Source organism: Aethalodelphis obliquidens, unplaced genomic scaffold (genome assembly GCF_003676395.1).
Source record: "Aethalodelphis obliquidens isolate GAN/ISIS:26980383/991018 unplaced genomic scaffold, ASM367639v1 scaffold23, whole genome shotgun sequence".
Lineage (NCBI taxonomy): Eukaryota > Metazoa > Chordata > Mammalia > Artiodactyla > Delphinidae > Aethalodelphis > Aethalodelphis obliquidens.
Window position 1 is genome coordinate 15,919,024 of NW_020837967.1, and position 24,843 is coordinate 15,943,866.

General features: G+C 44.3%; 1 protein-coding gene across 30 annotated transcripts in view; it reads left to right on the top strand.

Moving 5' to 3' along the window:
• Positions 1-24,843, top strand: part of KIAA1217 (KIAA1217 ortholog) — a 326,984-nt gene that overhangs the window by 290,927 nt on the left and 11,214 nt on the right. For 27 of the 30 annotated variants that reach the window (XM_027121852.1, XM_027121853.1, XM_027121822.1 and 24 more), the window contains 7 exons: positions 2,943-3,118; positions 7,047-7,177; positions 7,678-7,825; positions 10,297-10,726; positions 13,131-13,314; positions 15,089-15,252; positions 16,040-16,201. In XM_027121852.1, the coding sequence (XP_026977653.1) occupies positions 2,943-3,118; positions 7,047-7,177; positions 7,678-7,825; positions 10,297-10,726; positions 13,131-13,314; positions 15,089-15,252; positions 16,040-16,201 (1,395 nt within the window). The remainder of the gene's footprint in view (positions 1-2,942; positions 3,119-7,046; positions 7,178-7,677; positions 7,826-10,296; positions 10,727-13,130; positions 13,315-15,088; positions 15,253-16,039; positions 16,202-24,843) is intronic. The other 3 variants (XM_027121849.1, XM_027121823.1, XM_027121824.1) reach the window with 2 other exon arrangements.

Genomic DNA, 24,843 nt, shown 5'->3' on the forward strand with positions numbered 1-24,843 from the left:
TGATAACAGCTGATGCTACTGTGTGTGTTTAACAACTGCAGTCAGAGCAAGCCAGGGCATGCGCACTGAGCTCGAGGCATAGCTGAGCCCATGGGTCACCCCACGTTTCTACCATCCGGGAAGGAACTTTGGATACTCCATTGTCTGTTATTACCAACATTATTGCTTAACTCAGTTCACGCATTCAACGAATATTTATCGAATGCCGGCCACGTGCCAGGCACGTGTGTCCTGGAGACTCCGTGGAGAGCAGAAATTAACCAGGTAGAGGGAGTAGCACATGCACAGTCCCCGTGGCAGAAAGGAGGTTGAGCAGTCAGAAGAACTGAAAGGATGGTCCTGTGGCTAGAGCAGAGAAAGTGCCGGCTGCACACAGTGCAAGGAGGCTGGCGACGCGGGAAAGTGCCCGCCTGCCCGACGCCTTGTGGGCAGAGCTGTAGCTGCAGAGAGCATGGGGGGAAGCCGCCGTCTGTGCATCGTCTCCAAACGTGTTGCCTTTCAGCAGTAGACTGACTGTTTTTAAGACCTTAATAAAAAGATATTCTTAGCAAGAACAGTGTGAAACCACGATCATGAGTCATACAGAGGAGGTAACCCAAGGGCAGCACATTTTTATTTGCTTCCCTCCCAGACAGACCAGCAGGTCCCGCCCCCAGGGTGATGCCCCCTGATAACAACAGGTCATCTGCACCGAGAGCTCGGTTCGTGCCGGGCATGACTGCAAGCACTTTATTGCCTCTCGAAGCTCCATTACCAGTCTGTGAGATAGGAACTATTACTATCCCTTTTTCTGTTTTGGAGAGACACAGGGAGATTAGTACATACGAACGCATTTCATTCCAAGAGTGCGTTCATAAGTCCAATTTGTTTGTAAGTCCAAGAAAGTTAGCCTAGGTACCCAACTAACACAATCGGCTATATAATACTGTACTGTAATAGGTTTATAATACATTTCACACAAATAATACATTAAAAAAAACAAAAAAAATAATTTTTTTTTTTTTTTTTTTGTGGTACTTGGGCCTCTCACTGTTGTGGCCTCTCCCGTTGCGGAGCACAGGCTCCGGACGCGCAGGCTCAGCGGCCATGGCTCACGGGCCCAGCCAATCCGCAGCATGTGGGATCTTCCCAGACTGGGGCACGAACCCGTGTCCCCTGCATCGGCAGGTGGACTCTCAACCACTGCGCCACCAGGGAAGCCCAAAGAAAACATTTTTTTTTTTCAAAGAAAACATTTTTAATCTTACAGTACAGTACCCTGAAAAGTACAGTAGTCCAGTACAACAGTTGGCATACAGGGGCACGTCCGCATCTTTGAAAGTTCACAACTTGAAGATTTGTGTGTAGGGGACTTACTGTAACATAATCACACTAATTTCCCACTAAGTGGGAAAACTCGGAAGTGAACCCAGGCAGCCTCTCTCTGGATGGCCGCTTGACCGTGGTGCCATGTTGATGTTCAAACATGAGGTGGTTTCGCTTGAGTGGTTCGCGTTGAAACGTTTTATTTTATTCAGAGAAAATGGAAGCCATGATGAGGTTTCAAGTGGGTAGTAGGTAACACGGTCAGATGGTATTTCCGCTCTGTTTGCACAGATGATGGACAGTTGACAGAGGCATCATTATCCCTACGAGGTGATACACAGTGCACGAAACCAGAAAATGAAGAAAACAATAACAGCTAATTGAAATTTCAGGGGAACTTTAGATAATAGAATAGGTATAATATAATTACTGGTTTTGAGGCTGATTGAATGAGCTCACTTGATGCATGTACTGTCAGAAAATTGTCCTGCCCCAGGAAAGCACTTAACGCCTTGTTGGAAACAGGACTCAAGTGTTTGGCTAGATTGTTGTGAAGCGTGGATTCAAACTCACACATCCTATAGTCTGGGGTGAGAAACAAGAGTGCTCTGGAAACTACATGGAAAATTATATGGAAATTGTGGTCTTATGTATGCAAGCAAGCTACGTATAATCCAGGGAAATTAGTTAATTGCCAAGAGCCTTGGGCTCGTCTGGAAATTATCATTGCCACCGTCAACATCAAGTTCTGTGTTTTGGGAGTTTTTAATTTTTTTTTTTTATTGAAGTATAGTTGATTTAAAGTGTTGTGCCCATCTCTGCTGTACAGCAAAGCGACTCAGTTATACACACACACGCATTCTTTTTTTAATATATTCTTTTCCATTATGATTTATCACAGGATATTGAATATAGTTCCCTGTGCTATACAGTAGGACCTTGTTGTTTATCCATCCTCTATATAATATTGAATAGTTTACATCTACTAATCCCAAACCCCCAGTCCTTCCCTCTGCCACATCCTCAAGTACTGTGTTTTGATGGTCTGTGATTACAGGGCATTTGGTCCATGGACCCATTAAGAAGAGGGACACAGATTCTCTTTTAACTGATACGCTGAAATAGTCCACGCTCTAATCAACTTTCGTTGAGTACCTTTCTGTACCAAACAGTAGTACCTCATTTAATTTTCAGAATAGCCCTGGCAAAGGAAGTGAATCCCCATCCTTAGAGATAAGGAATGTGCCCAAAGTCTCTCAGTGCATCCGGGAGAGGGTGTAGGGTTTGATCCAAAGTCAGCTTGGCTCCACAGCTGGTACTCTTGGCTCTCCCTAGGAAAACACGTGAGACTTTACACCCATTACCAGGATGCACTACCAGCGTATAGAAAGGACCCTGTTTTTTTTGGCAGACAGGGACGTGGAAGTCTGGTTGTCAGTTGACTGCTAAAACTTGGACGTTGGCTGAAGCCGCAAGATTATATACGGTCTGTGCTCCCTTCCCTCTCTCACTGAAATAAAGAGAGATTCAGCTGTGGGGCTGTTTATCCAAACCCGCGCCTGGAGCCTGTCAGGCACCCCCGGCGCCCCCGTGGCAGCCCTCAGAGCCAACGGAGAGTGGTTTCTTTTGTCCAACAGCTGCAGAACCAGGAGCTGCTGAGGGCGATGATGAGGAAGGCTGAGCAGGAAATCAACAGCAAAGTGATTGAAACGTTGAAGAGACTGGAGGACCCTGTGCAGCGACAGCGGGTCCTGGTGGAACAGGAGAGGCAGAAGTACCTGCACGAGGAGGAAAAGGTTGTCCGGAAGTTGTGGTGAGTGCGGTCCCTTGTTGCGTGCGTAGCTGCTCAACCTGGAAGGCAAGCCTGTCTTTGCCAAGGAGGAGGCCCTTCCTAGATGGTGTTCTGAGCCTCTTTCTTTACTGAGCACCTACTGTGAACAGTTAGAGTTCTGCTGGTTCTGGGTATCCATGGACACTTAGCTAGTGCCCCTCCACCCAGGCCCAGGAAATTCAACAATCCTTAGGAGTCTGAGCTAGTCTCTTTATTTATTTTTCTTTTTAATTATATATATTTTTTGCAGTATGCGGGCCTCTCACTGTTGCGGCCTCTCCCGTTGCGGAGCACAGGCTCCGGACGCGCAGGCTCAGCGGCCATGGCTCACAGGCCCAGCCGCTCCGCGGCATGTGGGATCCTCCCGGACCGGGGCACGAACCCGCGTCCCCTGCATCGGCAGGCGGACTCTCAACCACTGCGCCACCAGGGAAGCCCTGAGCTAGTCTCTTTGAAGCCGGAGCATCACACTGTTCTATAGGGCTTGGCAACGCCTAAAATTAAGAGGAGCCAGTTGCACAATCCAATGATAAATGGGAAGTCTGCATTTAATCTCAGTAAATTAAAACTAATAGCCAAAATAACACAGCGCCAAAGTTATCCTCCTATTATTCAACGGTAGTTAAAATCACAAAAGAAGAATTTAAATGTATAGTATGTCTGATCCAGAATGAAAGATGCTGCCTTGAATGTTACCCATCTTCTGTGAGGTTCTTATTGAAAGCATCTATCAAGTCCCACTATTGAAATGAGCAGAGTTTTATTACGCCCCAGTCACTGGGGCAGGCCCATCTTTTATGTTAATGTATGTTTTGTTATGCGATGAAGATTTATCATAGAACAATTTCACCTTTTAGTATAATGAATAATCATTTGCCTGGGTTCTTCTAGTGTTGGTATTTTTTTTTTGAGTTTCATAAAGGCTTTTTTTAAAATTATTTTTTAAATGTTTTATACAGTTTTTAAAGGTTATACTCCATTTATAGTTATTACAAAATATTGGCTTTATTCCCCATGTCGTGCAGTACATCCTTGTACCCTATCTTTCACCCACTAGTTTGTACCTCTTACCCCCCGACCCTTACGTTCCCCCCTCCCTGCCTCACTGGTAACCACTAGTTTGTTCTCTGTATCTGTGAGTCTGTTTCTTTTCTGTTATATCCACTAGTTAGTTGTATTTTTTAGATTCCACCTATAAGTGATATCATACAGTACTTGTCTTTCTCTGACTTGTTTCACTTAGCATAATGCCCTCCAAGTCCATCCATGTTGCCGCAAATGGCAAAATTTTCACTCTTTTTTATGGCTGAGTAGTGTTCCATTGTATATAGGTAATTCTGTTGTTTCTTGGAAAGCTTAAACCTCCCAAAATGGGACTGTAGGGGAGCAGCTTCCAAATTCTTTTCATGACCAGAATCACCAGAAGCCTACAACACGATGGAGAGTACTGTGCTCTCTCACCTATTTGATATTTGAGGTGTAGCTTATGTCACCTCATATGCCAACCCAATGTGCCTGATTAGAATTAGAATACCCCTCTCAGTAGCAGTCTAGAGGAAGAAATCACTTTGAGTTATTATTTTCCGGAAGAAGAGAATTTGACGACCGTGCATCATCTCAAGAGTAGCCTCTGGGGCTTCCCTGGTGGCGCAGTGGTTGAGAGTCCGCCTGCCGATGCAGGGGACACGGGTTCGTGCCCCGGTCCGGGAAGATCCCACATGCCACAGAGTGGCTGGGCCCATGAGCCGTGGCCGCTGGGCCTGCGCGTCTGGACCTGTGCACTGCAATGGGAGAGGCCACAACAGTGAGAGGCCCACGTACCGCAAAAAAGAAGAGCAGCCTCTAAATTTTTATTGAGTTCATGCCTTTATAGACAGACAGTTAATCACCCACCATGAGGTAAAAAGGCTATTATTTGTCTGAAACATTTCTGCGACAGCCCGATTGTCTACAACTACATGTCAAGGTTCTTCTTGAAAAGTTCTTTTAAAAAAAACATAGCCTTTTAATATTTTTATAGAATTGCCAATTATTTTTCCTTCCAGCTTAATTGAGATGTAATTGTCATACATCACTGTAAGAGTCTAAGTACAGCGTAATGATTTGACTTACACACATCTTGCAACTATGGCCACAGTAAGTTTAGTGAACATCCATCATCTCATAAAGATACAAAATTAAAGAAATGGAAAAAAACATTTTTTCCTTCTGATAAGAACTCAGGATTTCCTCTCTTAACAGCTTTCATATATAACCTACAGCAGTGCTAATTATATTTATCGTGTTGTACGTTACACCCCCGAGTACTTATTTACATTATAACTGGAAGTTTGTACTTTTCTCAACCTGCTGCCTACCCGAGCACACTCAAGGCTCTGGCAGTGGACTAGATGTTCGCTTACTGCCACCTAGTGGTTCTTCAAATCAAAGCTCTTTTCCTGTTTCTTTTTCTGTTGTTGGATTTACAGGCAAACTGCAAGGATGCACCCCATCTAGGGCCGAGGCGACAGGATGTTATTATTGGTGTGTTTGTTGAAGTAGGAGACCTTAATTTAGTTCTATTGGAACTGGCAGTACCCTAAGAGGTGTGTGTAAGTGTGTGCACACACCCCCCAGAAATCAGATCTGTGATCATTTCTTCTCTTCCTAGCCTGGAGAGGACACTCAATCCTTATTGACAGGACAATTGGTATAAACCAGAGGTTCTCGGTCAGGGGCAAGTTCGTTCCCCTCCCCTAAGGACATTTAACAGTGCCTGCCGACATTCTTGTTTGTCACAAGTAGGGGAGGTCACTGCTGGCATCTATCATCAATGGGTGTTGAATTTTGTCAAAAGCTTTTTCTGCATGTATTGAGATGATCATATGTTTTTATTCTTCAATTTGTTCATGTGGTGTATCGCACTGATTGATGTGTGGATATTAAAGAATCCTTGCATCCCTGGGATACTTGATCATGGTGTATGATCCTTTCAATGTGCTGTTGGATTCGGTTGGCTAGTATTTTGTTGAGGATTTTTGCGTCTATGTTCATCAGTGATATTGGCCTGTAATTTTCTTTTTTGTGGTATCTTTGCCTGGATTTGGTAGCAGGGTAATGGTGGCCTCATAGAATGAGTCTGGGAGTGTTCCTTCCTCTGCAATTTTTTCAAATAGTTTCAGGAGGATAGGTGTTAACTCTTCTCTAAATGTTTGATAGAATTCACCTGTGAAGCCATCTGGTCCTGGACTTTTGTTTGTTGGAAGATTTTTAATCACAGATTCAATTTCAGTGCTTGTGATTGGTCTGTTCATATTTTCTGTTTCTTCCTGGTTCAGTCTTGGAAGGTTGTACCTTTGTAAGAATTTGTCCCTCTTCTAGGTTGTCCAATTTGTCGGCATGTAGTTGCTGCTCCCAGCATCTAGTGTGTCGAGGCCAGGGGCGCTGTTAAACATCCTACAGTGCATAGGACAGGCCCCACACACAGAAAAGAATTACCTGAGCCCAAAGGCCAAGTGCCAAGGTTGAGAAGCCGGACCTAAAGCCGTCCGGGCTCCTCCTTCTGCCCCCTCCGTCCCTCTTTCTCCTCTGTCACATTGCAGAGTGCACATACCCTCCCTTAGTTGGCATCAGCAACACTGAAAACGAAGAGTGGGTCCTTGGTCAGACAGGCGGCCAACCTGGGCCTCCCCGTGGACAGCCCCGGGAAGACGGCCTCGCACCTGCCTCATACCACAGCAGAGTATCTTAAGCCAAACCAAGCTACTCCTGTACCAGCTGCTTCCGTCGCCTCCGTGGGCGTGGAGGGAGCGGCCAGGACGCGGTGCAGGAGGGGAGGCCAGGCGGTGAGGCTCAGGGGTCCCTCTGCTCCTGCACTGTCCTTATTGAAGGCCCCAGCGTTCACTCCATCTGTGGTTTGCGCTCCCCACAGTGACCTGGAAGACTTCGTTGAAGATTTAAAGAAGGACTCTGCCTTGGCCAGCCGCGTGGTCACTCTAAAAGACGTGGAAGACGGGGCTTTCCTCCTGCACCAGGTGGGAGAGGCAGTAGCTTCCCTGAAAGGTGAGTGTCCTCCTTGCGGCGGGGAGGAGTCTGAAGGCTGTTTCCTGGGGTGTTTGAAAATCCATCAGACGGTGAAGGATTCATTCATGCACATGGGCAGGTACTCATCCAACACCTCCGTGTGCCAGGCACTGTTCTGGGCACTTGGGATACATCACTGCCTGTCTTCTGGGAGCTGATACTTCAGTGGTGGCTGTAATATTTAGGACTGAATGACTCTTAAGACTCTTAAGTACGGTGCACCAGGCACCTGTACCAAATTCATTAAACACAACCCAAGGGCCGCGTGAGCTTATCCCAGACATACAGGCAGGAAATGAGGCCTGGGGCTCTGCCTTGGCCCAGGTCACGCTGGGCCCAGCTCGGCCTCAAGGCACGTGAGCTGCCCTGTGGTGGGTGAACCCCACGCTTCTCAGCCCTGTCCAGAGTCGGGGCTCGGCACAGGGGGCTTGCTGCTCTGGCTTTTTTCATACAGCTCACCAGCTGCTCTTGGCCCGCAGGAGAATTTCCAACCTTACAAAACAAGATGCGAGCCATCCTGCGCATAGAAGTGGAGGCCGTGCGGTTTCTGAAGGAGGAGCCGCACAGGCTGGACAGTCTCCTGCAGAGAGTGCGAGGCATGACCGACGCCCTGACCATGCTGCGCAGGTGACCGCGGCTTCCTGGGCTGGGGGGGGGGGGGGGGGGGCTGGGGTGAGAACTGATAGTTTGACGCCAGACTTCTTGTTGGTTCTGATCTCACAGCCAGGCAGTCAGCCGTATTTGGACATTGTCTGCTCCAGCCCTGGTGGTGGTAGGTGTCAAGAATATAATAATAAACAGGACCCCTGCCCTTATAAAACTTCCTTTCCCACGTGGGAAACAGACACGACTACCACACATGAACCACTTCCCAGTCTTCCCAGTAGTGGCAGTCCTGAATTTTCCTTTTTCTTTTTAAGTAGAACTTGGAAATTACAAAGATGTTACCCCTTAGATCTTGGACCAGATTTGAGAGCAGGTCACAAGCAGAATATAAATTCTTGGGAGAATTTTAATCACTAATAATCTTTAATCACTATAATCTTTTGATCAGGTTTGTAGGAGAAATATGTGAAATGTGCAGTTGACTTTTAGATGAATTAACTATAAGGGAGCAAGTGAGATTTTTCTTGTAACAGTGACGAACCTCTTTTGAGATGCTAAGACTACAGAGCGCACTATAATCACCTGTGTAAGTTCCAGGATGCCAAAAATAATCTGAATTAGAACAACAAGAGGCCTCTTCCTGCAGAGACCTCGTCTGCCTGGGCACAGGAAGAAGTTGTACCCGAACTGCACTTTCTCACAGGTTCCCTCATTTAAAATTGCCAGAGTGAACTTTTCCTTCCCGTAGGATAAAAATATGTTCAAAGAATTCTTAACTAAGCTCTTACCTAAATGTGGTAACCCACCCCCAAAGCCTAAAGCAAACCATCCTTATTAAGTGTTTAAAGAGGGAGCAGACTGGCTGGTAACGTTGCCCACCCTCCCTTCTCTTCCCTGAAAAACAATTTTTAAAAAATTTTAGAGCCAGCACAGATGAAGCTCAGTATTTGTCTTATCTCCATCTAAAAACAGATGGGATTGTGTGTCTTGAATGTTATAGGACTTTGTGTCCCGTAAATGCTCAGTGGTGGGAATGATAGATAAAGCCAGTTAAGTAACTTTAACAATAAAAATAAATAGAAGAAATATTAGCTGCTCATCACAGGCCTTTATACTATTAATCTGTCCTTGGTATCTTCCCGGTATAACATGCTGTACGCAGCACTGTGGAAGACACAAGAAGGAAGGTAGGAATATGCACGACCCCAAGGACAGGCACATGCCTGTGCCTGATAGAGAAGACAGAGCGGGTGACAGTCACAGTTCAGAGCAACTTAGCGGCTTGGGAAGATGCTGAAGGGATTTGGTACGTGTTGAATTTGAGGTGCTGGAAGGATAGCAAAACAGAGCTGCCCATGAGGCACTTAGAGTTGAGGGAGTCCCTGCCTAACTCGGAGGGAGAGAGGGAGGAGAGGTTTAGAGTGGGAAGTCGCCTTCATGAAGGTGATTACTGAAAATGGAAGCGACGCCTATGATAGAATGAGAAGGAAAGGAGGAAAGAGACCCTTAGGGATTTGGGATTGAAGGGACGGGGTAGGTAAAGAGCAAAAGAAACAAGTGAGTAGAAGAGGAGAGTCGTAGAAAGCAGTGTCTTCTTTCCAATCAAAAAAAAAGCATTTTGCTAAGAAGGGAATGAGGGACTAATTAAAAATTATGGGTCGAGTGCCATGTGTGACAGAGTCTTCCATGTAACTACATTGATCGTAGCACCGAGCCCCGAGGAAGACATTGAACAGCACTGTCACCGTCACTATTATAATCTCCAGAAAAGTATCTGAGGCTCACAAAGGTGAAGTTCCCGGCCTTACAGAGCTAGAACAGGGCAGAACTGATACTCAAACACAAGCCTGTCTGACCCCGAAGGTCCTGTCTTTGCCGCTGGACCGTGGGTGGAGGTGGACAGACAGAATCAATGACCCCGCCCCCCAAGCAGAGGAGGACTAACCCGGCAGTTAGATTCGAAGTCTCTCGTGATGTTGCAGAAAGGCTGCTCAAGTCCAGGTGGGGCAGCCAGATGGCACCAGGCTAAGCTGTAGGAAGAGGAAAGCAAAGGGCACTGGCATATAAACCACCTCCCAAGACGTGGAGCAGTGAAAGGAGGAGAGAATGGAGGGTTTAGGAAGCTTTGGGTTAGAACCGAGCATCTACGAGAGCTGCCCAGGCCTGGATCGGGTGCAGGAGTTACTGTTAGAATCGTGTGTCCACTTGATGTCACCACCCCCCAGTCTGGACACGACAGTGCACGTGGAAAGGGGAAGACAGACCATGTCCTGAGGGAAAAAGTAGGCAAGCAGCAGCCGGAGATAACGAGGAGGCAGTTAGGTTGCTATGGGAACCCTCAACTCTAAGCTGCTACTCCGGGTTTTAGAATCTTAATTTTGCAACACAGCCGTGCCTGGCTTTGGGATGACACAGCACTCAAGCATACCATACAACTAAAATGCACGTTACCTAGTTCACCAGTTCATGCTGCTGTGCGTGGTTTCTCCCAGGCATGTCACTGATGGGCTCTTGAAAGGCACAGATGCAGCCCAGGCCGCACAGTATGTCGTGATGGAAAAGGCCACGGCCGCAGAAGTCCTGAAGGCCCAGGAGGAGGCTCCCCGCGCCTCGGGCCAGCCCCTCCCCGGTGCGGGCGTCCCCGGCGACGTGAAGTCGGAAGTGGTGCCCTTGACGGTTCACCACGCTCAGAGCTCTCCTGTGGTCATCCAGCCGTCCCAGCTCTCCTCCGCGCTGCTGAACCCTGCCCAGCACTTGCCAGGGGGGCCCGGGCCTCACCCGGCCAGCCCTCCTGCTGTCACACAGGAGGTGACCTCAGCTCTGCAGTCCCCGCAGATGCCCGGGAATGGTTCCTCCGTGCAGAGCCTGTTCATGGACGAAATCCACAGTGTGAGTGCCAAGAACAGGGCAGTGTCTATCGAGGTAGAGTCCTATTTCCATTTTTCGTAATTCCATAAAGGAGGAAAGGATGTGGTCCTTTCCTTCCAAGAGTGTGTACAGTCTGGTTGTGGAGATAATGCATATGTGTATCAAAGATATATTTTTATCAAAAATATATATCTTTCTATTCTATATACATATCGGTTTTTTTAAACTGTAAATGGGTTTCAATGGCCAGGTTGAGAGAGAGGCCATCAGATTTCAGACAAGGCTTAGGCGCCCGACCTGTAGGAAGGTGAGGCAGTGGTGTGCGGCTAAGTGTTGCACAACCGGCATTCCGATGGGAGAAGCCTCCTTTGTAGTGTCTGCCAGTTTCTGTGGTGCAGAGACTCCCACCATTGCTGATATCAGTGACCATGCTGGTGGGAAGAAGGGTGACACTCAGCCCTCCCAAGCCAGTGTGAGCTGGGGAGGGTTTGCCAGTGACCTTGAAGATGAAGTAGAATCTGGGTAAGCAGAGGGTGGGAAGAACATTCTAGGATAGCGGGATCCTGGGGCAAAGGCTGGACCTTGGATAAACCAGTTTAAGTGGAACAAGAAAGGAGACAAGGCTGGCAGAACAGGCTGGAAGCTGGTTTGGGGCAGCTGACTCACCATCCCCATGGGGCCAAGGTTCATTTCATGGGTATCAGAGAAATGCTGTAGCTTGGACCAGTGATAAAAAAAATGGCATCTTCAGAAAATTAATCTGGAAACAATAGGCAGAACAGATTAAGGTAGTGGGTCTCGAATTAAGGGTGCAGGATAGGAAGTTGTTATAGAAGTCTCAGAAGGAAGGAGAAAGAAGGTCTCAAGGTCACATAATGTAGAGAGAAAACTTGCTGTGTTCTTAAATATTCTTTTCAAGAGCTGGTATAGGTAGGTGCTCAAGCAGCACATTGCGTTTCCCTGGCTCTCTCCTTCCTCTTCCCTAAAATGTTTCCTCCACTCATCACTGTGTCCTTAGCCACCTGGTCCTAAGCATTCCTGCCTCTCTTGCAAGTCAGCAGCAGATAACTCTGGTTTCAGGAGGAGATGGACCTCTTAAAACCACTAAGGCCACAGTCATGGCCACTGGGCCTCTGAACACTAGGTAGCTCCCCTCTGCTCCAGAGTCAGTGGCTGTGCCCCCCTAATCCAAGTTAGCTGCTTACAGAATGCATAAGATGGGGTGGAGTGTGATTGGCTGATGATGATTCTGCCTATCAGAGTCAGGGAGGGGACCAAAAACATATTTCCTCCTGAAAATTAGTGGATTTACCACTTCAAACATCTCTACATTTAAAGGATGTCAATAGGATGATTCTTTTATTGAAAAAATGTCTATTGAGAACCCACTAGGCATAGTTACCATTGTTACGTGTATATTTTAAGTAAGTTTTGATGGCACACTTACAAGTCATCTCTGAAATGCTCTGATCCACGATAAGGAGGCCTGAGTCTTCCTGACAGCTCTGCTACGGCGCTTCATCCACTCCAAAGATGTTACTGAGTCCTAGTATGTGCCAGGCCTTCATAGGCTCGGGGGTTGGCAGTGAACAGAAGGGACCAAGCCCAGGCTCTGGTGATAATAAGTGCTACGAAGGAAAACTAGAGGAGGATAAGGATGGTGACAGTGGTGGCTGTTACTCATAGAGAATGAATCTCGGGCAGATCCTTCGTCTCACTGGGCCCCAGTGTTCTCGCGTGTAAAATAGATTGATTCCGTGATCTCCTGGGTCTTCTCCAACCCTGACATTATGGGGTTCCACTAGTCCTGGTGCTCATTTCCACTCTGTCCTCCTGCAATGATTAATGTGGCATCTCAAAATCACAGGAAAATGCTCTTAAAAAAAATGTACGGGTATTTAAAAATGCATTTTATATATTTCTCCCTCCTGTAGAACCTGATGGAGCTTAGAGGTATCTCAATAGCCCCTCATTTTGTAAACAGGAGAATGTGACCCAGAAGATCATATAGCAATTCTTTGACAGCAGTGGAACTAAGACATAGGATTAGTGAGTGTTTTGGTGTTTGTTTCTGTTTCTTTGAACATCTCCTCTACAACGAAAACTCAGTGTAGAAAAGCAAAACCTTAGTTATGGGATACATGCCTTTGAACGCATATATCCCTGTGTCCCTGCCGTGAGTGCTGGCGAGTATGTAGTAAGTGCTCAGTAATAAGTGAATGAATGAATGGTTGGGTTTCTGAGCGCGCTTCTCTGTGAATGAATACCACTTGGGCTTCAGTGGCAGCCCGTTTAAAACATGTAGCAGACAGCACAAGGGTCAGGTTTGTCTGATGTGCGGAAGTGTCCCTGGACACAGAAACCAGAGCTTCACTTTACCAACACTTCAACTGTGTTATACTTCCTCCCACCCCGACGTGCAATCTCAAAACTTTCTTTACTTGCTGTTGTCCTTCAGAAAGCAGAAAGGAAATGGGAAGAGAAAAGGCAAAATCTGGACCACTATAACGGAAAAGAGTTTGAGAAGCTCCTAGAAGAAGCCCAGGCCAATATTATGAAGTCAATTCCAAACCTGGAGATGCCGCCAGCCTCGGGCCCACAGCCAAAGGGCGATGCTCCAGTGGACAAGCTAGAACCTTCAGGTAAGGCGCTACCAGAGCTTTGTGGGCTGCTCACCCTCGGGTCAGTGCGGTGCCGCCCACATAGGCACAATCTCTCACTTCCTAAAAACCTCATAAATTAAAAGAAGAAAATTAATTGGAGAAGCAAGCCCCAGGGGTCCCTAGAGCCTCCCTACTAGTTTTTGTTGTTTTATTGACTACTACTTTTTAGTTATAAACATAGTAGGGAAACTGTGTTCTGCGTTAGGGATCTAGAACAATGCACTAAGGAAAAACGTAGCTCCCCAGTTTCTGCCTCTCCTACGAATTTATGACCCTTCACAGCACCAGCTGGGAGAATATGAGACCTGCATTTAAACTGAGAGGTTTTCTTAGGAAACGTCGGCTTTTATAGGGATATTAGATCACAAGGAGAAATCGCATTTTTTAAATCAAAATTATTAGATGGTATATTTAACCAACCGAAACTATGGAAATTAAGCATCAGTGTGTCAATAATAATACAAAAAAGCTGTTAAAAAACTTAACCTGCTAAATCTTCAACCAATTACAAACCGTGTGCCTTATTCTCATCTTAAAATTACGGACAGTGTATCTCAAGTTGGTCAAAGAGGGAGCCCTTGTCATTACACATGAGAGGGAGACCAGAGCCCACCTCCAGAGCCCATCAGCCTGTGCCCGTCCCCAGAGGCAGCCATCCCGAGGCCAAGCTGCTGGCCTAGGACAAGACACATGTCCCAGTGGAGCTGGTGCCCTGTGACCTGGCACCCTCTACATAAGACAGGGACCGCCCACTACAGATAATCACTGGCTCGTCACCCTGATGACTTAGCCAAATCTTCGTTACAGCTTTCAGCAGGAAGTCCTCAAGCACCTCCTCTAAACAACTCTGTTTCAGTTGCTCAGAAAAGACACACACACTCCTGGGAGGCCAGGCAGGCCTGTGTGTCCCCAGAGTTGGGACAGAGGCCAGCTGGAAGCTCTGATCCCGAATTTCTTGTTTTACCACTTTTGTAAGCTCTTAGAGTGTTGGTAAAAGGCTGAAGTGAAGAATGTTGGTAAAGGGCAGGAGTGAAGCTCTTTCCGTTTTGAGAGAGAAATGCCTTTTGGGGGGCATTTTTCTGGGGAAAGCTCAGCAGACAGCTTCATCTCCCAGCCTTTGGTGTCAATACTGATTGGTAATTCTCTCATTTCTGCATTTGCTGCCTCCTTTTCTTAGCAGAGAACCTTTTCTAACCACATAACCGTGACCAAAACGATCCACTTTCTCCCTGACTTGTCCACTGACACCTTCTGCCTCTGGCTCTTCCTGGGCCAGATTCTACTCTAACCTCCTCTACATGAATCCCTCCTGCCAACACTGCTTTCCAGACTGAGGGATGAAGGCTCTGCAAGCCATGCAGGGAGCTCTGACCCTTCATCTCTCCAAGTAACACTCAACTTTTTGGGGTAACGAGATCTGTTTAATAATAATAGGTAATACTTGCATAGCATTTACTATAAGCCAAGCACTCTTCTAAATGCTTTATGTATATCAAGCCCATTTGATCTTCACAACACCCTGGTGGAGATGATATTATTAGAATACGCGTTTAACAGATGGGAAAACGGAGGCAGAGAGAGGTTAATTAACTTGTGCAGGGCCTTTCTGCTTCAGGGCCTGTATTTTCAGTTATTGCACTATGAAGAGAATAGAGAAATTTTTCAGTCAGATTGCATCAAGTTTCTAGAAATACATTGGACTTTCTGGATGTTATCTCGAAAGATGATTTTGCAATGACACACTGTTTTCCAGAAGACTCTCCAAATTCAGAACAGGACTTGGACAAGCTGGGGGCTAAGTCCCCGCCTCGTCCTCCCCCACCTCCACGGAGGAGCTACCTGCCAGGATCGGGGCTCACCACCACGAGGTCCGGCGATGTGGTCTACACCAGCAGGAAGGAGAGTGCCACCACAAAGGTCTGATGGGTGAAGCCCTGGTAAACTGTCTCTGGGTTCAGATGCTGCCCTTAGACAAAGTCTTCTCTGCTCTCATTTAGAATATAAAAAGTAGTGAGGCAGAGAAGAGAAGTGGAGAATAAACTAGGTCTCCAAGGAAGTGCCGTTGGACTAGGCGGCACTGTGTTCCAAGGTGGCACTGAACTAGGCTCTCAGGCGCCTTTAAGACGTGTAAGGAATGACCATTGCACGAAATTGCACAGATGGGAAAATGTCAGCCAGTGCTATAGGACTAGACTGAGCACCAGGAGTTTTATCCTTACTTGACTTTTAACTGTATGTGAAATGCAAATCACCAGCTACTTCCCCAGCAAAGCACACTAAGGTTGAAAACGGGGGCCTGAGGGGCAAGCAAAAGGAAGATCATCTTACAGAGGTAACTGAGATTAGCTAACATAGTTGTGGGAGTCTTCAGAAAGAGGTTCAGAGAGCTTTAACTTCCACTTAACCTGGCAAGTTGTGTCATGTATGTTCAATGTAAAATACAGTTTCCAAGGAGGGCCTTTCTTAAAGGCACTGAAGTTACAGTCTTATTATAATTCTTCAATCCGTTTGCCAAAATGACACCTTGGGCAAAGAAAAACCCAAACTAAATGCAAGTAGACAAAGCAGCCTTTCAGCTTGATTTGAAGAGCTAGGAAGCCAGTGCACCAGGCAGTGAGAGAACGTGTATTCCTTTGCGATCTGTCCCTCTTTTGCCAGCACCTGGGGGTGTTAAGCCAGTATCTGTGGTTTGACTCTTTCTCAGGCAAGCAGTGAAGATGCTGGACCAAGCCTGCAGGCTAGAGCCACAAAGTGTCCAGCAGAGGAGCCTGCTTCAGCCTGGGCCCCGTCACCACCACCTGTCACTACTTCCTCCTTAAAGGATGAGGAGGAAGAAGAAGGAGACAAAATCATGGCAGAACTCCAGGTATGTGGATGCGGTAACTGACGTGGCCGCCTGCCCTTCCCATCTGGGATTCTGGTTGTGTCTGACACCAGTTCATTAGCTAGAGAGGGCTGGGGAAGAGCCCCATGCCCCTGGGCCATGTAAGCTGCATCTCTGGCCTTGGCCTCCACTTTTCCAAGGTGGCACTGAACTAGGCTCTCAGGCACCTTTAAGACATGTGTAAGGAATGACCATTGCACAAAACAACTCAGAAAGTTTATACCAAAAAATCAATCCCAAGCTTTCCTAGCTCTGGCTGCTAGGATTGCCTTTCCTTTCCTTTCTTTCAGTGTGAAAATAGTCCCTGCTTCATTTTAAAAGCACTTAAGATGGGGATTAGAAATACCAGCCATTGTCCTGTCTTCCCAAGGACTGAGTAAAGCCCCCTTCAAGTGGTGTCCCCTTCTTTGGCTTTAATTCTTAGAATGACAGGCCTGGAATCATGTGGCCATCTGTCCTCCATACCAAGTTTCCAGTGAGTGTCAATGTCATCTTTTCAGGGATTCCAAAAAGCTTAATAATTTTGTTTCCCGTCTTCTTTGTTCTATTTGAGAAATGATACTTTACTTTTAGATATTTATGTGTTAACTAATTGCCACAGTCTACTCCTAGGACTAAGGAGGGGTACAGGGCTACACCCAAAGCTCATCCCACATTCAGATCATGGTGTGAATCTGCCCTAGGTGTACATTCTAAGAACTCGTCTAATCAGTCATAAAACACAATTCCTGGACGGCAGTCTGTTCATAAAGTATTTCATTTTGATCCATGAATTAACGTAGGATATTTTGCCAATTTGATGGTCAGGTCACGACCTCCTTCGGGCTCCAGCACATGTTCACTAAGGTACCGATGATTTTGTGCAGGCCCAGGGATCTGCCTTCTTCATTTGGAGGAGGGAGAACATTCTGACCATGTCACTTCCACCTCAACTCTTCTGCTCTGCTTCCCATGGAAGTAATTGCCAACATTAAGCGCCTTGGGTTTTCCAGGGAAAACAGGGCTGCTGGTTTACTTGTCACATGTGTGAGCCCTGTCCAGCCCCATTAAAACTCAGACTGGCCTGAGACATCCCCTCCATCACACAGTTTGCTTACAGGCTTTTAGATTGGTCAGAGAGTTTCATTCATAGGAACCATAGATTTATAAAGTTACTGACTCATGGAACAGTTGAGAGCATGGAGGCCTCCATCAGTTATCCACTGAGGGCCCTCTGACTAAGACACTGGTATGTCAGGGCTACATGTTGCTGGGCATTGGTGCTTCTCCTAAGATGTGTAGGCAGATGCTGGGGCCATTCATTGTAGCATTTGCCCCCAAATTATGGTATAAGTAACAAATATGGAGGGAGAAAGAACAAGATAGTGGAGTAGAAGGACGTTAGCTCACTTCTCACAAAAACACCAAAGTCACAACTGACTGCTGAACAACCATCAACACTGAACAACCATCAACAAAAAAGACTGGAACCTACCAAAAAAAGATATACTACATCCAAAGATAAAGAAGAAGCCACAACGAGACGGTAGGGGGCGCACAATCACAACAAAGTCAAATCCCATACCCACTCAGTGGGCGACACACAAACTGGAAAATAATTATAGTGCAGAGGGTCTCCCACAAAAGTGAGAGTTCTGAGTCCCACATCAGGCTCCCCAGCCTGGGGGTCTAGAATTGGGAGGAGGAGACCCCAGAGCATTTGGCTTTGAAGGCCAGTGGGGCTTGGTCACAAGAACTCCACAGGACTGGGGGAAATGGAAACTTCATTCTTGGAGGGCACACACAAGGTCTTGTGCCCTCTGGAACCCAGGGAGAAAGCAGTGACTTCATAGGAGCCTGGGCCAGACCTACCTGCTAGTCTTGGAGGGTCTCCTGGAGAGGTTGGGGGGTGGCTGTGGCTCACTGTGGGGTCAAAGACACTGGTGGGGGCATACTGGGAAGTACTCGTTGGTGTGAGCTCCCTGGGAGGCTTCCATTTTTACCTGCCCCACCTGACAGCCTGTAGACTCCAGTGCTGGGACGCCTCACGCCAAACAACCAACAGGGTGGGAACACAGCCCTAGCCCAAAGCCACCTCTAAACACACCCCCTTGACACGGCCCTGCCCACCAGAGAGACAAGATGCAGCTCCACCTACCAGTGGGCAGGAAGCAGCCCCTCCCACCAGGAAGCCTGCACAAGCCTCTGAGGCCTCATCCACCAGGGGGCAGAGACCAGAAGCAATGGGAAGTACAGCCCTGCAGCCTGTGGAACAGAAACCACAATCACAGAAAGTTAGACAAAATGAGACAGCAGAGGAATATGTTCCAGTCGAAGGAACAAGATAAAACCCCAGAAAAACAACTGGGGGAGATAGGCAATCTACCCAAAAAAGAATTTGGAGTATTGACAGTAAAGATGATCCAAGATCTTGGAAAAAGAATGGAGGTACAGACTGAGAAGATGCAAGAAATGTTTAACAAAGAGCTAGAAGATACAAAGAAGAAACAGATGAACAATACAATAACTGAAATGAAAAATACACTAGAAAGAATCAATAACAGAATAAATGAGACAGAAGAACGGATAAGTGAGCTGGAAGACAGAATGGTGGAAATCAGTGCTGCAGAATAGAATAAAGAATGAAAAGAAATGAAGACAGTTTCAGAGACCTCTGGGACTACATTAGGTGCACCAACATTTGCAATATAGGGGGCCCTGAAGGAGGAGAGAGAGAAAGGGCCCGAGAAAATATTTGAAGAGATAATAGCTAAAAACCTCCCTAACGTGGGAAAGGAAACAGTCACCCAAGTCCAGGAAGCACAGAGTCCCAGGCAGGATAAACCCAAGGAGGAGCACACCAAGACGCATATTAATCAAACTGACAAAAAGACAAAGAGAAAATACTAAAAGCAACAAGTAACATACAATGGAATCCCCATAAGGCCATAAACTGATTTTTCAGCAGAAACTCAGCAGGCTATAAAGAAGTGGCATGATATATCAATATTTAAAGTGATGAAAGGGAAAAACCTACAACCAAGATTACTCTACCCAGCAAGGCTCTCACTCAGATTTGACAGAGAAATCAAAAACTTTACAGACAAGCAAAAACTAAGAGAATTCAGCACCACTAGACCAGCTTTGTAACAAATGCTAAATGAACTTCTCTAGGTGAAAAAGAAAAGGCCACAACTAGAAACAAGAAAATTACAAGTGGGAAAGCTCACCAGAAGGCAGGAAATTATTCACACACAAATGTGATATCAAAACCAGCAGTCGTGAGAAGAGGAGAGTACAAGTGCAGGATACTAGAAATACATTTGAAATTAAAAGACAACTTAAAAACACTCATATATATTATACAGACTGCTATATCAAAACCTCATAGTAACCGCAAACTGAAAATCTACAATACACACAAAAAAGAAAAAGGAATCTAAACACAACACTAAAGTTAGTCATCAAATCACAAGAGAACAAAAGGGAGGGCAGAAAAGAGACCTACAAAAACAAATCCAAAACAATTAACAAAATGACAGTAAGAATATCCATATCTATAATTACCTTAAATGTAAACAAATTAAATGCTCCAAACAAAAGATACAGACTGGCTGAATGGATACAAAAACAAGACCCTTATATATGTTGTCTGCAAGAGACCCACTTCAGATCTAGGGACACATACAGACTGAGACTGAGGGGATGGAAAAAGGTATTCCATGGAAATGGGAATCAAAAGAAAGCTGGAGTAGCAATCCTCATATCAGACAAAATAGACTTTAAAGGACTGTTATAAGAGACAAAGAAGGACAGTACATAATGATCAAGGGATCAATCCAAGAAAATATAACAATTGTAAATATATATGCACCCAACATAGGAGCATCTCAATAGATAAGGCAAATGCTAACAGCCATAAAAGGAGAATTCAGCAGTAACACAATAATAGTGGGGGACTTTAACACCCTAGTTACAGCAATGGACAGATCATCCAGACAGAAAATCAATAAGGACACACAAGCCTTAAATGACACATTAGAGCAGATGGACTTAATTGGTATTTATAGAGCATTCCATTCAAAAGCAGCAGAATACACATTCTTTTCAAGTGCATGCAGAACATTTTCCAGGATCTCACACTGAACCACAAAGCGGGCCTTGGTAAATTTAAGCAAATTGAAATTGTATCAAGCATCTTTTCTGACCACAGTGCTATGAGATTAGAAATCAACTACAAGGAAAAGAAAAAAAAACCCACAAACATGTGGAGGCCAAACAATATGCTACTAAACAACCAATGGATCACTGAAGAAATCAGAGGAAATCAAAAAATACCTAGAAAAAACAGCCCAATCCAAAAACAGGCAGAAGACCTAAATAGACATTTCTCTGAAGAAGATATACAGACTGCCAACAGACACATGAAAGAATGCTCAACATCATTAATCATTAGAGAAATGCAAATCAAAACTACAATGAGATATCATCTCACACCAGTCAGAATGGCCATCATCAAAAAGTCTACAAACAGTAAATGCTGGAGAGGGTGTGGAGAAAAGGGAACCCTCTTGCACTGTTGGTGGGAATGTAAATTGATACCACCACTATGGAGAACAGTATGAAGATTCCTTAAAAAGCTGAAAATAGAACTACCATATGACCCAGCAATCCCACTACTGGGCATATACCCTGAGAAAACCATAATTCAAAAAGAGTCACATACCACAATGTTCATTGCAGCTCTATTTACAGTAGCCAGGATATGGAAGCAACCTAAGTGTCCATCGACAGATGAATGGATAAAGAAGATGTGGCACATATATACAATGGAATATTACTCAGTCATAAAAAGAAACGAAATTGTTATTTGTAGTGAGGTTGGTGGACCTAGAGTCTGTCATACAGAGTGTAGTAAGTCATAAAGAGAAAGACAAATACTGTATGCTAACACATACATATGGAATCTAAAAAAAAAAAAGGCATGAAGAACCTAGGGGTAGGACGGGAATAAAGACACAGACCTACTAGAGAATGGACTTGAGGACACGGGGAGGGGGAAGGGTAAGCTGGGACAAAGTGAGAGAGTGGCATGGACATATATACACTACCAAATGTAAAACCTATAGCTAGTGGGAAGCAGCCGCATAGCACGGGGAGATCAGCTAGGTGCTTTGTGACCACCTAGAGGGGTGGGATAGGGAGGGTGGGAGGGAGGGAGATGCAAGAGGGAAGAGATAAGGGGATATATGTATAGCTGATTCACTTTGTTATAAAGCAGAAACTAACACACCATTGTAAAGCAATTACACTCCAATAAAGATGTTTTAAAAAAAATACCTAGAGACATGAAAATGAAAACAGCACAATGCAAAACCTATGAGACATAGCAAAAGCAGTTCAAAGGGGAAGTATATAGCAATATAATCTTACCTCAGGAAACAAAACTCTCAGACAACATAATCTTACACCTAAAACAACTAGAGAAAGAACAGACAAAACCCAAAGTTAGTAGAAGGAAAAAAATCATAAAGATCAGAGCAGAAATAAATGAAATAGAGACAGAGAAAGCAATAGAAAAGATCAATGAAACTAAAAGTTGGTTCTCTGAAAAGATAAACAAAATTGATAAACCTTTAGCCAGACTCATCAAGAAAAAAAGGGAGAGGGCTCAAACCAACAAAATTAGAAGTGAAAAGGAGAAGTTACAACAGAAACCACAGAAATACAAAGGATAATAAGAGATTACTACAAGCAACTATATGCCAATAAAATGGACAACCTAGAAGAAATGAACAAATTCTTAGAAAGGTACAATCTCCCAAGACTGAACCAGGAAGAAATAGAAAATATGAACAGACCAGTCACAAGTACTGAAATTGAAACTGTGATTTTAAAACTCCCAACACACAAAAATCCAGGACCAGATGGCTTCACAGGCAAATTCTATCAAACATTTAGAGAAGAGTTAACACCTGTCCTTCTCAAACTATTCCAAAAGATTGCAGAGGAAGGAATGCTCCCGAACTCGTTCTTTGTGGCCACTATCACCCTGATACCGAAACCAGACAAAGATATCACAAAAAGAGAAAATTACAGGCCAATATCACTGATGAACATAGACGCAAAAATCCTCAACAGAATACTAGCAGACCAAATACGACAATGCATTAAAAGGATCATACACCATGATCAAGTGGGATTTATCCCAGGGATGCAAGAATTTTTCAGTATCTGCAAATCAATCAGTGTGATACACCACATTAACAAATTGAAGAATAAAAACCATGTGATCATCTCAATAGATGCAGAAAAAGCTTTCAACAAAATTCAACACCGATTTATGATAAAAACTCTCCAGAAAGTGGGCATAGAGGGAACCTATCTCAGCATAATAAAGGCCATATATGACAAACCCACAGCTAACATCAACAGTGAAAAGCTGAAAGCATTTCCTCTAAGATCAGGAACAAGACACGGATGTTCACTCTCGCCACTTTTATTCAACGTAGTCTTTGAAGTCCTAGCCATGGCAATCAGAGAAGAAAAAGAAATGAAAGGAATCCAAATTGGAAAAGAAGATGTAATACTGTCACTGTCTGTAGATGACATGACACCATACACTGAAAATCCTAAAGATGCTGCCTGAAAACTATTGGAGCTCATTGATGAATTCAGTAAAGTTGCAGGACATAAAATTAATACACAGAAATCTGTTGCATTTCTATACACTAACAATGAAAGATCAGAAAAAGAAATGAAGGAAACAATCCCATTTACCATCGCATCAAAAAGAATTAAATACCTAGAAATAAACCTACCTAAGGAGGCAAAAGACCTGTATTCTGAAAACTATAAGACACTGATGAAAGAAATCGAAGATGATGCAAACAGACGGAAGGATATACCATGTTCTTGGATTGGAAGAATCAGTATTCTCAAAATGACTATACTACCCAAGCCAATCTCCAGATTCAATGCAATCCCTATCCAACTACCAATGGCGTTTTTCACAGAACAAAAAAAATTTTTAATTTATATGGAAACACAAAAGACCCTGAATAGTCAATGCAAGCTTGAGAAAGAAAAGTGGAGCTGGAGGCATCAGGCTCCCTGACTTCAGACAGTACTACAGAGCTACAGTAATCAAAACAGTATGGTGCTGGCACAAAACGAGAAATATATTCAATAGATCAATGGAACAGGATAGAAAGCCCAGAAATAAACCCATGCACCTATGGTCAGTTAATCTTCAACCAAGGAGGCAAGAATATACAATGGAGAAAAGACAGCCTCTTCAATAAGTGGTGCTGGGAAAACTAGACAGCTACATGTAAGAAAATGAAATTAGAACATTCTCTTACACCACACACAAAAATAAATTTAAAATGGATTAAAGACCTAAATGTAACACTGGATACTATAAAACCCTTAGAGGAGAACATAGGCAGAACACTCTGACACAAATTGTAGCAATATCTTTTTGGATTCACCTCCTAGAGTAATGAAAATAAAAACAAGAATAAACAAATGGGACCTAATTAAACTTAAAAGCTTTTGCACAGCAAAGGAAACCACAAACAAAATGAAAAGACAACCTACAGAATGAGAGAAAATATTTGCAAACGAAGCAACCAACAAGGGATTAATCTCCAAAATATATAAACAGCTCATGCAGCTCACTATCAAAAAAAAAAAAAAAACCAGCTCAATCAAAAAATGGGCAGAAACATTAAAAAGAATGAAATAATGCCTTTTGCAGCAACATGGATGGACATAGAGATTATCATATTAAGTGAAGTAAATCAGACAGAGAAAGACAAATATCCTGATATCACACACACACACACACAAAAATTCCACAATCCCACCAGGGTATTTACTGTTGCTTTCTTTCTCCAACAAGTAGTTATTTTCTTTAATTGATTAATTATTAGTGATGTCTTAATAAAGATTAATGAACATGTAATAGTATTTATTGTAAACTCTACATTTATTTAAAAAAAAAAAAAACAATGGGCAGAAGATCTAAATAGACATTTCTCCAAAGAAGACATATAGATGGCCAAAAGCACATGAAAAGATGCTCAACATTCCTAATTATTAGAGAAATGCAAATCAGAATTACAATAAGGTATCACCTCACACCAGTCAGAATGGCCATCATCAAAAAGTCTACAAAACAATAAGTGCTGGAGATGGTGTGGAGAAAAGGGAACCCTCCTACACTGTTGGTGGGAATGTAAATTAGTACAGCCACTATGGAGAACAGTATGGAGGTCCATAAAAAACTAAAAATAGAACTACCATACTACCCAGCAGTCCCACTACTGGGCATATATCTGGAGAAAACCATAATTCAAAAAGATACATGCATCCCAATGTTCATAGCAACACTATTTACAATAGCCAAGTCATGGAAGCAACCTAAATGTCCATGGACATATGAATGGATAAAGAAGATGTGGTACCTATATACAATGGAATATTACTCAGCCATAAAAAAAGAATGAAATAATGTCACTTGCAGAACATGAATGGACCTAGAGATTATCATACTAAGTGAAGTAACTCAGATAGAGAAAGAAAAAACCAAAAGAAACCACTTATGTGGAAATAAAAAAAAAAAAAAAAGAAATGATACA